Raw genomic sequence first — 12,838 nt, forward strand, 5'->3', positions numbered from 1 at the left:
CTCCCACCCCCCCCCACACACACATACCCCCTCCCCACCACACACACACACACATAACCCCTCCCACCCTCCCCACACACACACATAACCCCTCCCACCCCCCCATACACATAACCCCTCCCACCCCCCATACACATAACCCCTCCCACCCCCCCCACACATAACCCCTCCCACCCCCCCCACACACACACACCCCCTCCCACCCCCCCCCACACACACACCCCCTCCCACCCCCCTCCCACACACACACCCCCTCCCACCTCCCCCACATACACACCCCCTCCCACCCCCCCCCCACACACACCACACACACACACACCCCACCCCTCCCATCCCCCCCCACTCTCACACATGCACACACACAGACACACACCCTACCCCCCCACACCCATCACTGTCAGATAGAGAGAGAGAGAGAGAGAGAGAGAGACACTACAGAGAGAGACACTGTCAGATACATCTTCCCTTCACATAAAAGGTAGGACTTCTATTTTTTATTGATTGATTACTTATTACTTTGGTCTTGGTGCTTTAGGTGCAGGGTTCCTTCTATTTTTTTATTAATTAATTGCTTATTACTTTTTGTGCTTTGTTTTAGTGCTTAGTGCTTTAAAATGTACTTTGCTTCTGTAATGTTGTTGTGAAGGTGTTTATGGAAAAATCCTCTAACTTCCCTTACCCCCCCCTGTTGTGATGTTGATGTGTCCTTTGTGTTTAATGCTTCCCACCCTCCCCGTCTCTGGCTGTGCCTGCACTAAACTTAACTCTAGGTAAGGTTTTTCAGAACTTACAAAAGTGGACACTTACTCCATCCTAAGTTAGTTTGTAGTAAGTTTTCACTGCCGAAACTTGCAAAACAGGCTTGAGTGGCTGGACACACCCCCTTTTGAAAATAAAAGTACCTTACCTAAAGCCAACCTAAACTAACTCACTAGAACTGGAGCAAATTAATATCTGAGAATTGCAATTTCTAACATACTCCAAACTAAACTAGTTGCTCCAAAAAACTAGGAGCAACTCCACCCGAAACTTGGGCCCAGAATAAGGGGTCGCCCATTTAAAATGGAAATGAGGAGGAATTTCTTCTCTCAGAGGGTCGTGAATCTTTGGAATTCTCTGCCCCAGAGAGCTGTGGAGGCTGGGTCATTGAATATATTTAAGGCTGAGATAGACAAATTCTTGAACTATAGGGGGAGTCGAGGGTTATAGGGAACAGGCAGGAAAGTGGAGCTGAGTCCATGATCAGATCAGTCATGATCTTATTGAATAGCGGAGCAGGCTCGAGGGGCAAGATGGCCGACTCCTGCTCCTAATTCTTATGTTCTTATGTAAAAGATCGTGGAATTTTAAGCACAAATTATGTTCAGCGCAGAGTTTCCGCAATCTTTAATGCTAGTTTAAAAAAAACATAGCGCGAGAAGATGGCCCCGCCCACAAAACCAGCCGCGCCCCCAGATTGAATCGATCACCATGGCGAGTTTCCACTAATTGTGCTCATGTGTTGGGTTTCAGGGAGGCTCGAAAAATTAAGCTGCATCTTTTGGGCACAAGGCCACTAATAGGCACGTTTTAAAAGAACCTGAATACATTTTGTTTAATTTACGAAGAAACAAACTACTGTCCGGCAATATAACTAGCAAATGATCCTGTTTTATAAAGTCATTTTTAGTTATTTAAAATCTTGTTACTCACAGGTGATGGATTAGATATTCTGATTAAAGTGTTTATTTTTTATGATAATCCCATTTTCAGCTGCATAAATCAAACTACACCAAGTTACCACTCAAATATAGCGAGGGATTTTTTGTTAAGCAATATTATTCATTTTTTTAAATGCTGCCCAATTGCACTGGTCAAGGGTCAGGGGTTGGGACGAGGTCAGGAGCATTAACCATCACTTGGGCAGGTGAGGTACCAGGGAGTTGCTGGGGATCCTTGGATCAGGGAGGGAAGCAGAGAAGTGCCAACATTATTTTGAAGTTTCTCCTTCAGGAGTTCTCGTGCAAGATCGTGGCTGGCGGGTTTAGACACTGCCACTCCCCCGGGGGGGGCGAGATGCCCGCCCCCATCACTCCTCCCTCGCAGACTGACACTCTCTCTCCCTACCCCCGCACCCCACCCGGGCATCGAACTTAAACCCCCTCATATCCCCATAGCCACAGTCTGGCCTCTTGCGACCTCCTCCTCACCTCACATCTCGTAACATCTATCCTCCTGCCCCAACCATCAGTGGCTGAGCCCTTGACTGATTCGGGCTTGCACCCTACAGAAACCCCTTGTGTCGCTTCACTGCATCCCTCTCTGCCCAACCCATTGCACGACTCGGTCCCCGTTCCCGGCTTGCTGCCTTTTCCCACGTTACCGGCGCTCTATAAACACACACTTAGTTCCCCCGGCGCAGTACTGCTGCCCACCGGGGCCACGCTTACCTTTGATGGCATTGAGGATCCGGCTGTCCAGTGGTTTCCGACTGGGATCGCAGAGCGAGGACCGGATTCCCGTGCCGCAGCTGTTAGCCAGAGTATTCCTATTGGGATCACATGACTAACCAGTCAAATGGGACGAGGAGAAACAGTGGACGCACTCACACCAAACCAACCGTTGTCTATTGTGACTGAGAATATCTTCCTCAACCTGCAGTGTTCTGTTACTTTAAATCTCCTTCATATCTTATTCAGCATCCTCCTGTTGCAGGCTCTGACTTATCCGCAATCTGCTGTGGGACTAAACGGGCTGCGACTCTCAGCAGTTTGCACTGGCACTTTCCCCCCACGTGGTCCTGGAGTGAGCTCCGTGCTGGGCACTGGCGGCAGGCAAGTGGCCCCATTGGCCAACTTTGTGCTGGGACATCTCTGGGTGTGGCTGAAGTCAAGGATCAGTGATTCAGTGATCCCAGGGCAAGCTGAGCCAGGGTGAACTCAATCAAACCCAGACTGTCCCACTTGACTCGATTTTACCAACTTAGAAAAAATATCAGACAACAGAAGAGAGCTTCAACCTGCTGCCTCCTGGCCTACAGTCAGTGCACATCTCAACTGGGGCCTGAGCAGTTGCGGGAGTGCTTAGCGTTTCATACAGGGTCATGGGGGGTGATTGCTGGCAGTGGCCATTCAGTCTGAATGATGAACGGGGCTGTGAGGTACCTGCGTGTGTGTAGTGGTGGAGGTACGTACCTGGGAAATGGGGGAAGAATGTTTTTAAATCATCCAAATGAACAATGTGGAATCTGGAGCAATGAGATGTCACACCCGGATGGACTGAAGGGCACAGCAGGTGATTTCCAATATTAAACACACCACACTGGGGAAAAGGAAAGTGATTGCCCCCTGCTGGGCTCTGCAACCCAGCAACACGCCCCCTCCTTCAATTCCCAGACCGTGTGCCACCCCCATCCTGAGCTGTTCCCACCCCCCCCCTCATCACCTCCCCACATCCCACCCCCTCCTCTCACGTCCTGAGCTATTCCCCCCCCCCGCCCCCATCCTGAGCTGTTCCGACCCTCCCCGCCGCCCCATTCTGGGGTGTTCTCCCTCCCGCCATCATGGTCTATTACACGCCCCTCCCCTCCCCACCGGGCTGTTCCCCTCCCCATCCCGGGCTGCCATCCTCCCGCCCCATCCCAGGCTGTTCCCCCCCCCCCCCTGCCCATCCCAGGCTGTTTCTCCTCCCCCCCCCCCTCGAGCTGCCGTCCTCCCACATCCCAGGCTGTTCCCCCCCCCCCCCCCACCCCAGGTTGTTTCACCCCCCTCCCCATCCCAGGCTGTTTCTCCTCCCCACCCCCCCTCCTGAGCTGCCGTCCTCCCACATCCCAAGCTGTTCCCCCCCCCCCGATCCCAGGCTGTTCCCCCCTCTCCCCATCCCAGGCTGTTTCTCCTCCCCCCCCCCCTCCTGAGCTGCCATCTTCCCACATCCCAGGCTGTTCCCACCCCCCCATCCCAGGTTGTTTCCCCCCCACCCATCTTGGGCTGTTCCCCCTCCCTCATCCCCCACCGTCCTCCCACATCCTGGGCTGTTCCCTCCCCAATCCCACTTCTTGACATTTGTGGCAAAAATTGGCACTCCTGGCTTTAGCATTATGTCGCAGCTAAAATGGAGGCTGTCAGTTTAGTTCGATGCAAAATGGAAGGCAAGGTACAGTGAGACTCCTCCACACTGCTCCCACATTGTGCCAGTGGGCAGCGTGTCAGCACAGCCCGGCTCGGAGCTTCCCGTGCAATTCTTGTTCCTTTTCTACTGAAGGGTTTTGGACCTTCAGGTGCCTGCTCTTCAGGAGGAATTAGCAAGGCTTACGGAGCGGGAACTGTCCTGAGGCCACTCGCCGGGGACCCTGAGATAAGGATAAAGGTCTCGACACCCTGGATCAGCATGGGGAATGCTGGGTAAGAGAGCATGATGGGTTAAAGTTATGCACAGTGAATGAAGTGCCATCACTTTTGGAACCAAAGTGTCCAAATTTACAGGTGGACTAATTTGGAATCCACAGCCGACCGAAGGACATGGTAGCAAAGGACGACCGATACTTGACCAAAATCAGAGGAAGTGTTGCAGACCAACTGTTGTCTTCCTCAAGGACAAACCTCGTTCCAAACTCGCGGTACGTTCGAAGGACAATGACTGCCCACACCAAGCAGAGAATAACAGAGCAGCTGCTTTGCTGAACTGCGAGAGAGAGAGAGAGAGAATTCGGAAAAACAGCTGAAAGCTCGTCTCCCACGAACAGAACGGAGATATAAAAACACAGGCTTGCAATGGTTTCTCGGTGATCACAGCGAAACATTAACCCTCTCATCCCCCGAAACAGAGGAACTGATCACCCCAAGTTTGGGGTTGCACTCCCCGGATAAGGCTGTACATGGGCATCTTCAGCTGAAATCTGTTGCGTCTTAATGTCAATAAAATGATTTATAAAAATGTTTAAAACCATTCTAACCAGTTTCTAACCGGCTGATTCTTGCCTCTCGTACCTGAAAGAGCTACAAATCTGGACTGGAGAATTTTAGCGATGAGGAAAGATTTGATAGGCTGGAGATTGTTTTCTTTGGAACAGAGGAGGCTGAGGGGAGACCTGATTGAGGTGTATAAAATGATGAGGGGCCAAGATAGAGTGGATAGAATGGACCCATTTCCCTTAGCAGAGGGGTCAATAACCAGGGGGCATAGATTTAAAGTAATTGGTGGAAGGCTTAGAGGGGAGATGAGGAAACAATTCTTCACCCAGAGGGTGGTGGGGGTCTGGAACTCACTGCCTGAAAGGGTGGTAGAGGCAGAAACCCTCACCACATTTAAGAAGTACTTGGATGTGCACTTCAAGTGTCATAACCCACAGGGCTATGGAAAGTGGGATTAGGCTGGGTAGCTCTTTGTCGGCCGGCACGGACATGATGGGCTGAAATGGGCTCCTTCCATGCTGTAAACCTCTATGGTTCTATGAAACCCGACATTGTGTGAACATGCCTCATACTCTTTTTAACCGTCATGATGCCTCAGAATGTTTTATAAATTTATACTTTGTACAGTAGGGGTTCCCAACTCTCCAGGATTGCCCTGGATGCTCCAGGAATTGAAAATAAATCTTCACACCACTGAGAGAAAAAAAACCCAGGAGAAAAATCATAGGGGCTTTTAAAAAAGTTTTTCATTTCCTTTGAACACTTCTGTTTATTAATAAAAACAAGATTGGAGATGGGGGAAAAAAGTTGTTACACTTCGTAGTCAAGCATCATTCAATTGCCTGACAAAGACTCAGTTCCTTTTCCAATTGGCCGTGGGAAGGCAGTGCAGCCAGAGGATGGACCAATGGCGGGGGTTTGGGGATGGGCCTGGTGGTCATGTGATGAAACCTCCAGGAATAGGCACAACCACGGGGTTAGCAACCCGACCATTGAGACGAGAACATCTTTCTGTCAAAGCTCACAGTTCAGCAAGTGCTTAGTTGCACTCACTGAGCATATCCCGGGGATTAATCAAACTCCGCAGAGACCAACAACCAGGCCACAGCTGTCGGCTTCCAACTTACCGGTCAAAAAATGCAGCCAGCAGCCTCCGGAGCAACACTTTGTGTCTCGTCCCCGCACAGATGTGACAGTTCATGAGCTGAGCTCGTGTGATGTACACACTCGTACCTACAGGTTCAACGGCAGCAAGAGCCATCAGTCAGCGGTGTGTTCCCAGCACGCCCTCCCCTTCCCCCTTCCTCTCCCCAAGGATCCTTATTGGGGTACGGTCCCAAGGTAGACTCAGCACTGCCACTCACGGGCAGTCCCGGAAGGTCAGCATCGGCAGGCTACATCAGCCTGGTCTCACCAACGTGCAGGCTCGCACACTTTCCAGTACAGGTCACATCAGGAGCAGGAACCGGGACTGTTATTTCCCTTCCCGAGACAACTTCTGTGTCTTGGGATGCGCATCCATTACTCATTAGTGCCAGCAGTGGCTCAGTGGGCAGCACTCTCACCTCTGGGTCAGAAGGGTTCGTAGTCCTACTCCAGGGACATGAGCACAAAAAATCCAGGCTGACACTCCAGTGCAGTACTGCACTGTCTGAGGTGCTGACTTTCGGATGAGACATTCTGCTCTCTCAGGTGGACGTAAAAGATCCCACAGCACTATTTTGAAGAAGAGCAGGGGAGTTATCCCCGGTGTCCTGGTCAATATTTATCCCTCATAACCTAACAAATAATCAAATGATCTGGTCATCATCACATTGCTGTTTGCGGGAGCTTGCTGTGCGCAAATTGGCTGCTACGTTTCCCACATTACAACAGTGACTACTCTTCAAAAGTATTTCATTGGCTGTAAAGTGCTTTGTGATGTCTGGTGGTCATGAAAGGCGCTATATAAATCCAAATGCCATTTTGATCCCCTGTCCCCCATGATCCCACCTCGTCCGACCCAGGTGAGAACCTGTGGTTGACACCACCACCCCCCCAACTCAGGTTAGGACGGTTTGAGAACATAAGATTTAGGAGCAGGAGGAGGCCATTCGGTCCCTCGAGCCTGCTCCGCCATTCAATGAGATCATGGCTGATCTTCTACCTCAACTCCACTTTCCTGCACTGTCCCCATATCCCTCGATTCCCTTAATATCCAAAACTCTATCGATCTCTGGAATATACTTAAGGACTGAGTTTCCACAGCCCTCTGGGGGTAGAGAATTCCAGAGATTCACCACCCTCTGAGTGAAGAGGTTTCTCCTCATCTCAGTCCTAAATGGCCGACCCCTTATTCTGGGACTGTGACCCCTGGTTCTAGACTCCCCAGCCAGAGGAAACATCCTCCCTGCATCTACCCTGTCAGAATTTTGAATGTTTCAATGAGATCCCCTCTCATTCTTTTAAACACTAATGAATATAGGCCTAGTCTATTCAATCTCTCCTCATAGGACAATCCTCCCATCCCAGGAATCAGTCTGGTGAACCTTCGTTGCACTCCCTCAATGGCAAGTATATCTTTCCTTATTTAAGGAGACCAAAACTGTACACAATACTCCAGGTGAGACCTCACCAGGGCCCTATATAATTGTAGTAAGACATTTTTACTCTTATACTCAAATCCTCTTGTAATAACGGTCAACATACAATTTGCTTTCGTAATTGCTTGCTGTACCGACATGTTAACTTTCAGTGATTGGTGTACAAGGACACCCAGGTCCCTCTGAACACCAACATTTCTCAATCTCTCACCATTTAAAAAATACTCTGCTTTTCTATTTTTCCTACCAAAGTGGCTAACTTCACATTTCTCAACATTATATTCCATTTGCCATGTTCTTGCCCACTCACTTAGCCTGTCTATATCCCCTTGCAGCCTCACAACTTACATTCCCTCCTAGCTTTGTATCATCAGCAAACTTGGATATATTACATTTGGTCCCCTCATCCAAATCAGTGATATAAATTGTGAATAGCTGGGGCCCAAGCCTTACGGCACCCCACTGGTTACAACCTGCCAACCCGAAAATGACCCGTTTATTCCTACTCTGTTTTCTGTCTGTTAACCAATCCTCAATCCATGCTATTATATTACCCCCAATCCCATGAGCCCTAATTTTGTTTAATAACCTCTTGTGTGGCACCTTATCGAATACCTTCTGAAAATCCAAATACACCACATCCACTGCCCCCCACCAATTATCTATTCTGCTAGTTACAATCTCAAAAAACTCTAACAGATTTGTCAAATATGATTTCCCTTTCATAAATCCGTGTTGACTCTGCCCAATCCTATTATTAATTTCTAAGTGCCCTGTTATCACATCCTTAATAATAGATTATAGCATTTTCCCTACTACTGATGTCAAGCTAACTGGTCTGTAGTTCCCCGTTTTCTCTCTCCCTCCTTTGTTAAATAGCAGGGTTACATTTGCTACCTTCCAATCCGCGGGAACCATTCTAGAATCTATGAAAATTTGGAAGATGACAACCAATGCATCCACTATCTCTGCAGCCACCTCTGTCAAAACCTGAGGATGTAGGCCATCAGGTCCAGGGGATTTATCGGCTTTCAGTCCCATTAATTTCTCTAGTACTATTTTTTTACTAATACTAATTTCTTTCAATTCCTCATTCTCTCTCGACCACTGATACTCCACTATTTCCGGGAAGTTTTTCATGTATTCTTCCGTGAAGACAGACACAAAGTATTTGTTTAATTTCTTTGCCATTTCCTTATTCCCCATTATAATGTCTCCTGTCTCAGCCTGTAAGGGACCCACATTTACTTTCACTAATCTTTTCCTTTTTACATACCTATAGAAGCTTTTACACTTTGATGGGTTAGTGCGGTTTAAACCCCCCCCCTGTCCGGGTTAGTACAGTCTGCTCCCCCCCTTCTGGGTTAGTACAGTCTGACCGCCCCCCACCCCCGGGTTAGTACAGTCTGACACCACCCGCCCCTCGGTTAATACAGTCTGACCCCCTCCCCAGGTTAGTACGGTCTGACCCGGTTCCCACTCTGAGCTTGCGATGGTCATGAGTTGATGGACAATGGCCGTGGGAGTTGTAGCTCACCTGTGACCAACTCGAGTTTTTCCGACGGGTCCCCCTCCACGTACAGCTTGGGGTGGCACCGGTGCCCGATCTGGTTGATCAGGTCAGCAGGGAGCACAGCCAGGTCATGCCGGATCCTCATCCTGGAACGGCCATCGACGTGATCGGGCAAGGCCTCCACCCGCTCTGGCGTGGCTTAAAGGGTCAAACAAAGGTCGTGACAGAAAAGTGACGCACAACAGGTTACAAACAGCCCACGGCTGGTCCTGAGGAGACCCAACTCACCCAGTAACTACAGATAATCCCATTCAAAGGCATCGCATCTCTAGGCACACACCATCGCCCCAAGGGGGCAATCTGCAGCCCACTGTCCCTTTAAGAAAGTCCATGTCGTGGGCAAGGCAAGAGCAAAGCTAGGAAGGAAAGGTTGCTGATATTAACCAGGATGTGAGGCCTCTGTCACTCTAAGTGCGATGATCTAAGGGGAATAAAACACCCAACAGAATTAGCCTCAGCAAGAATTAAACAATGAAAGCTTAGTTTTAAAATAGGAGAAAGGACAGATTTGAAGCACAATTCTTAGGGAACTTTAGTTGCCTTGAAGGAGCGGTCCTGTGACCGGGTTTGGATAGGTTTGGCCAAGCATTCTGGAGAGGTCTGTACACACCAGCCTCCAGGTGTAGGGCTACAAGCATGGCTCTGTACATAGTCTAAGATGAATGTTCTGAAACAGCAATAAATGAAACTAATTGTCAGACTTATTACTGTCCCTCGCTTTAAGAAACAAGGGATAAAATGCCAAAAGGCAACAGATATTGGATTTACTCAGCGATGGAGGAAGCAGCGAGACTGAGAATCCAGGACAGAGCGCTCAAACACTACAGCAATAACTATTTGCAGGTAAACAGGCCAGAGGGCGAGCTGGGCTCCCTGGGATCGAGCTCTGAGGTGGGGAACTTTGCTCAAAGAATGAGGGAGATTACGGAAACAACCATTCTGCTGTCCTTTCTCCTTCGTTTAACCTCTACCTGCAAATAGGACGGCTCCCAAAACAGTGCAGACCTGGCTGGTGGTAAGGAGTAAAGGGTTATGGGGAGCGGGCAGGGAAGTGGAGTTCAGCCCAAGATCAGATCAGCCATGATATTATTGAATGGCGGAGCAGGCTCGAGGGGCTAAATGGCCGACTCCTGCTCCTACTTCTTATGTTCTTATGTTGCACACTTCCTGTGGCCTCTGACTTCCAGTGCTCAGCCCTCGGGTCATGCTCTGCAATTACCCAGTTTCCCTGTGGAGAGACACTGGCCAATGGCAGCCTGTAGCATTCACACCTGGCTGCTCGATCTCATCCTCTGTTCGTAGAAGCATAGAATAGAAAATTACAGCACGAAAGAAGGCCATTTCAGCCCATCGTTTCTGCGCCAGCCGACAAAGAGCTACCCAGCCTAATCCCACTTTCCAGCTCTTGGTCCGTAGCCCTGTAGGTTACGGCACTTTAACATAGAAACATAGAAAATAAGTGCAGGAGTAGGCTATTTGGCCCTTCGAGCCTGTGCCACCATTCAATAAGATCATGGCTGATCATTCACCTCAGTACCTCTTTCCTGCTTTCTCTCCCTTTAGCCGCAATGGCCATATCTAACTCCCTCTTGAATATATCCAATGAACTGGCATCAACAACTCTCTGTGGTAGGGAATTCCACAGGTTAACAACTCTGAGTGAAGAAGTTTCTCCTCATCTGCGTCCTGAATGGCCTACCTCTTATCCTGAGAATTTGTCCCCTGGTTCTGAACTTACCAAACATCGGGAAGGAACATTCTTCCTGCATCTAACCTGTCCAGTCCCAGTGCACATCCAAGCACTTTTTAAATGTGGTGAGGGTTTCTGCCTCTACCATTCTTTCAGGCAGTGAATTCCAGACCACCACCACCCTCTGGGTGAAGAAATTTTCCCGTAACTCTCCTCTAAACCTCCTACCAATTACTTTAAATTTATGCCCCCTGACTGTTGACCTCTCTGCCAAGGGAAACAGGTCCTTCCCTCCTTGCTTTTGTAGTCAATGCCTCGGCTAATAAAGGCAAGCATTCTTTATGCCTTCTTAACCACCTTATCTACCTGGCTTGCTATCATCAGGGATCTGTGGACCTGTACTCCAAGGTCCCTTTGTTCCTCTACGCTTCTCAGTGTCCGACCATTTAATATGTATTCCCTTTCCTTGTTAGCCCTCCCTAAAAGTATTACCTCACACTTCTCCGGATTAAATTCCATTTGCCACTGTTCTGCCCACCTGACCAGTTGATTGATATCTTCCTGCAGTCTACAGCTTTCTTCTTCATTATCAACCACTCAACCGATTTTAGTAACATCTGCAAACTTCTTAATCATAGCCCCTACATTCAAGTCTAGATTATTGATATATACCACAAAAAGTAAGGGACCTAGTACTGAGCCCTGTAGAACCCCACTGGAAACATCTTTCCAGTCACAAAAACACCCATCAACCATTACCCTTTGCTTCCTGCCTCTGAGCCAATTTTGGATCCAACTTACCACTTTGCCCTGGATCCCATGGGCTTTTACTTTTGTGACCAGTCTGCCATGTGGGAACTTATCAAAAGCTTTACTAAAATCCATATACACTACATCATCCTGTACTGTTAAGGCCCACACACAGTAGCTCTTTAGTAAGATTGCCAATTACAATATCACCAGCATTAGGGGGCGCACATTACTCTTAACCCACCCTCTTCCTCTTAATATATTTGTAAAAAGCTTTTTGTGTTGTCCTTGTTGCACGCTCTCTCTCGTCTTCACTTTCCCCATACTTGTATCCGTTTGCTGTTTTTGATATCTGAGTCTGCGGGATCTGTACTGTTCTTTGCCTTTATACAAGCCCTTTCCTTTAGTTCGACACCATCTCTTACTTCCCTTGTTGACCAAAGTGGTTTGATTACCCAAGTTGAGCTCTTGTCCTTTGGGGGTGTGTACGGGTCTGGTATTCTAGCAAATACTTTACTGAACATCTGTCACTGTTCACCCGTAGTTTTATCCATCAACAGTTGTGCCCAGTCTATTGTGGTCAATTCCTGCCTCATCTCTCCATAGTCAGCATCACCAAAATTTAAAACCCTTCAAACCGAGTATCAAATTCTGCCATGTTACGGTCACTGTTTGCTAGGTGTTCCCTTGTCATTAGAGGGATGGATGGTGGTCAGGACACAGGGAAGCTCTGCTGCTTTTCATTGGAATAGGACCTTTTACATCCACGGGAGAGAGCTGACGAGGCCTCGGTTTAACATCTCCTCTGAAAGATGCCACCTCCGACAGTGCGGCGCTCCCTCAGTACTGCCCCTCCGACAGTGCGGCGCTCCCTCATACTGCCCCTCCGACAGTGCGGCGCTCCCTCAGTACTGCCCCTCCGACAGTGCGGCGCTCCCTCAGTACTGTCCCTCCGACAGTGCGGCGCTCCCTCAGTACTGCCCCTCCGACAGTACGGCGCTCCCTCATACTGCCCCTCCGACAGTGCGGCGCTCCCTCAGTACTGCCCCTCCGACAGTGCGGCGCTCCCTCAGTACTGTCCCTCCGACAGTGCGGCGCTCCCTCAGTACTGCCCCTCCGACAGTGCGGCGCTCCCTCAGTACTGCCCCTCCGACAGTGCGGCGCTCCCTCAGTACTGCCCCTCCGACAGTGCGGCGCTCCCTCAGTACTGCCCCTCCGACAGTGCGGCGCTCCCTCAGTACTGCCCCTCCGACAGTGCGGCGCTCCCTCAGTACTGTCCCTCCGACAGTGCGGCGCTCCCTCAGTAATACACGGGGAGTACAGAGGGGGTCACTGTGTACCGTTGGCCCCCCGG

The 12,838-nt window shown here is 49.5% G+C and overlaps 1 protein-coding gene across 4 annotated transcripts in view; it reads right to left on the reverse strand.

Annotated features, from left to right (window-relative positions):
• Positions 1–12,838, reverse strand: part of LOC139268771 (nucleus accumbens-associated protein 1-like) — a 59,301-nt gene that overhangs the window by 11,031 nt on the left and 35,432 nt on the right. For 2 of the 4 annotated variants that reach the window (XM_070887451.1, XM_070887450.1), the window contains exons 3-5: positions 9,009–9,182; positions 6,017–6,122; positions 2,430–2,527 (exon numbers count right to left, since the gene is read on the reverse strand). In XM_070887451.1, coding sequence (XP_070743552.1) covers positions 2,430–2,527; positions 6,017–6,122; positions 9,009–9,182 — 378 coding nt within the window. The remainder of the gene's footprint in view (positions 1–2,429; positions 2,528–6,016; positions 6,123–9,008; positions 9,183–12,838) is intronic. The other 2 variants (XM_070887452.1, XM_070887453.1) reach the window with 2 other exon arrangements.

The sequence above is a fragment of the Pristiophorus japonicus genome, chromosome 8, assembly GCF_044704955.1.
Source record: "Pristiophorus japonicus isolate sPriJap1 chromosome 8, sPriJap1.hap1, whole genome shotgun sequence".
NCBI lineage: Eukaryota > Metazoa > Chordata > Chondrichthyes > Pristiophoridae > Pristiophorus > Pristiophorus japonicus.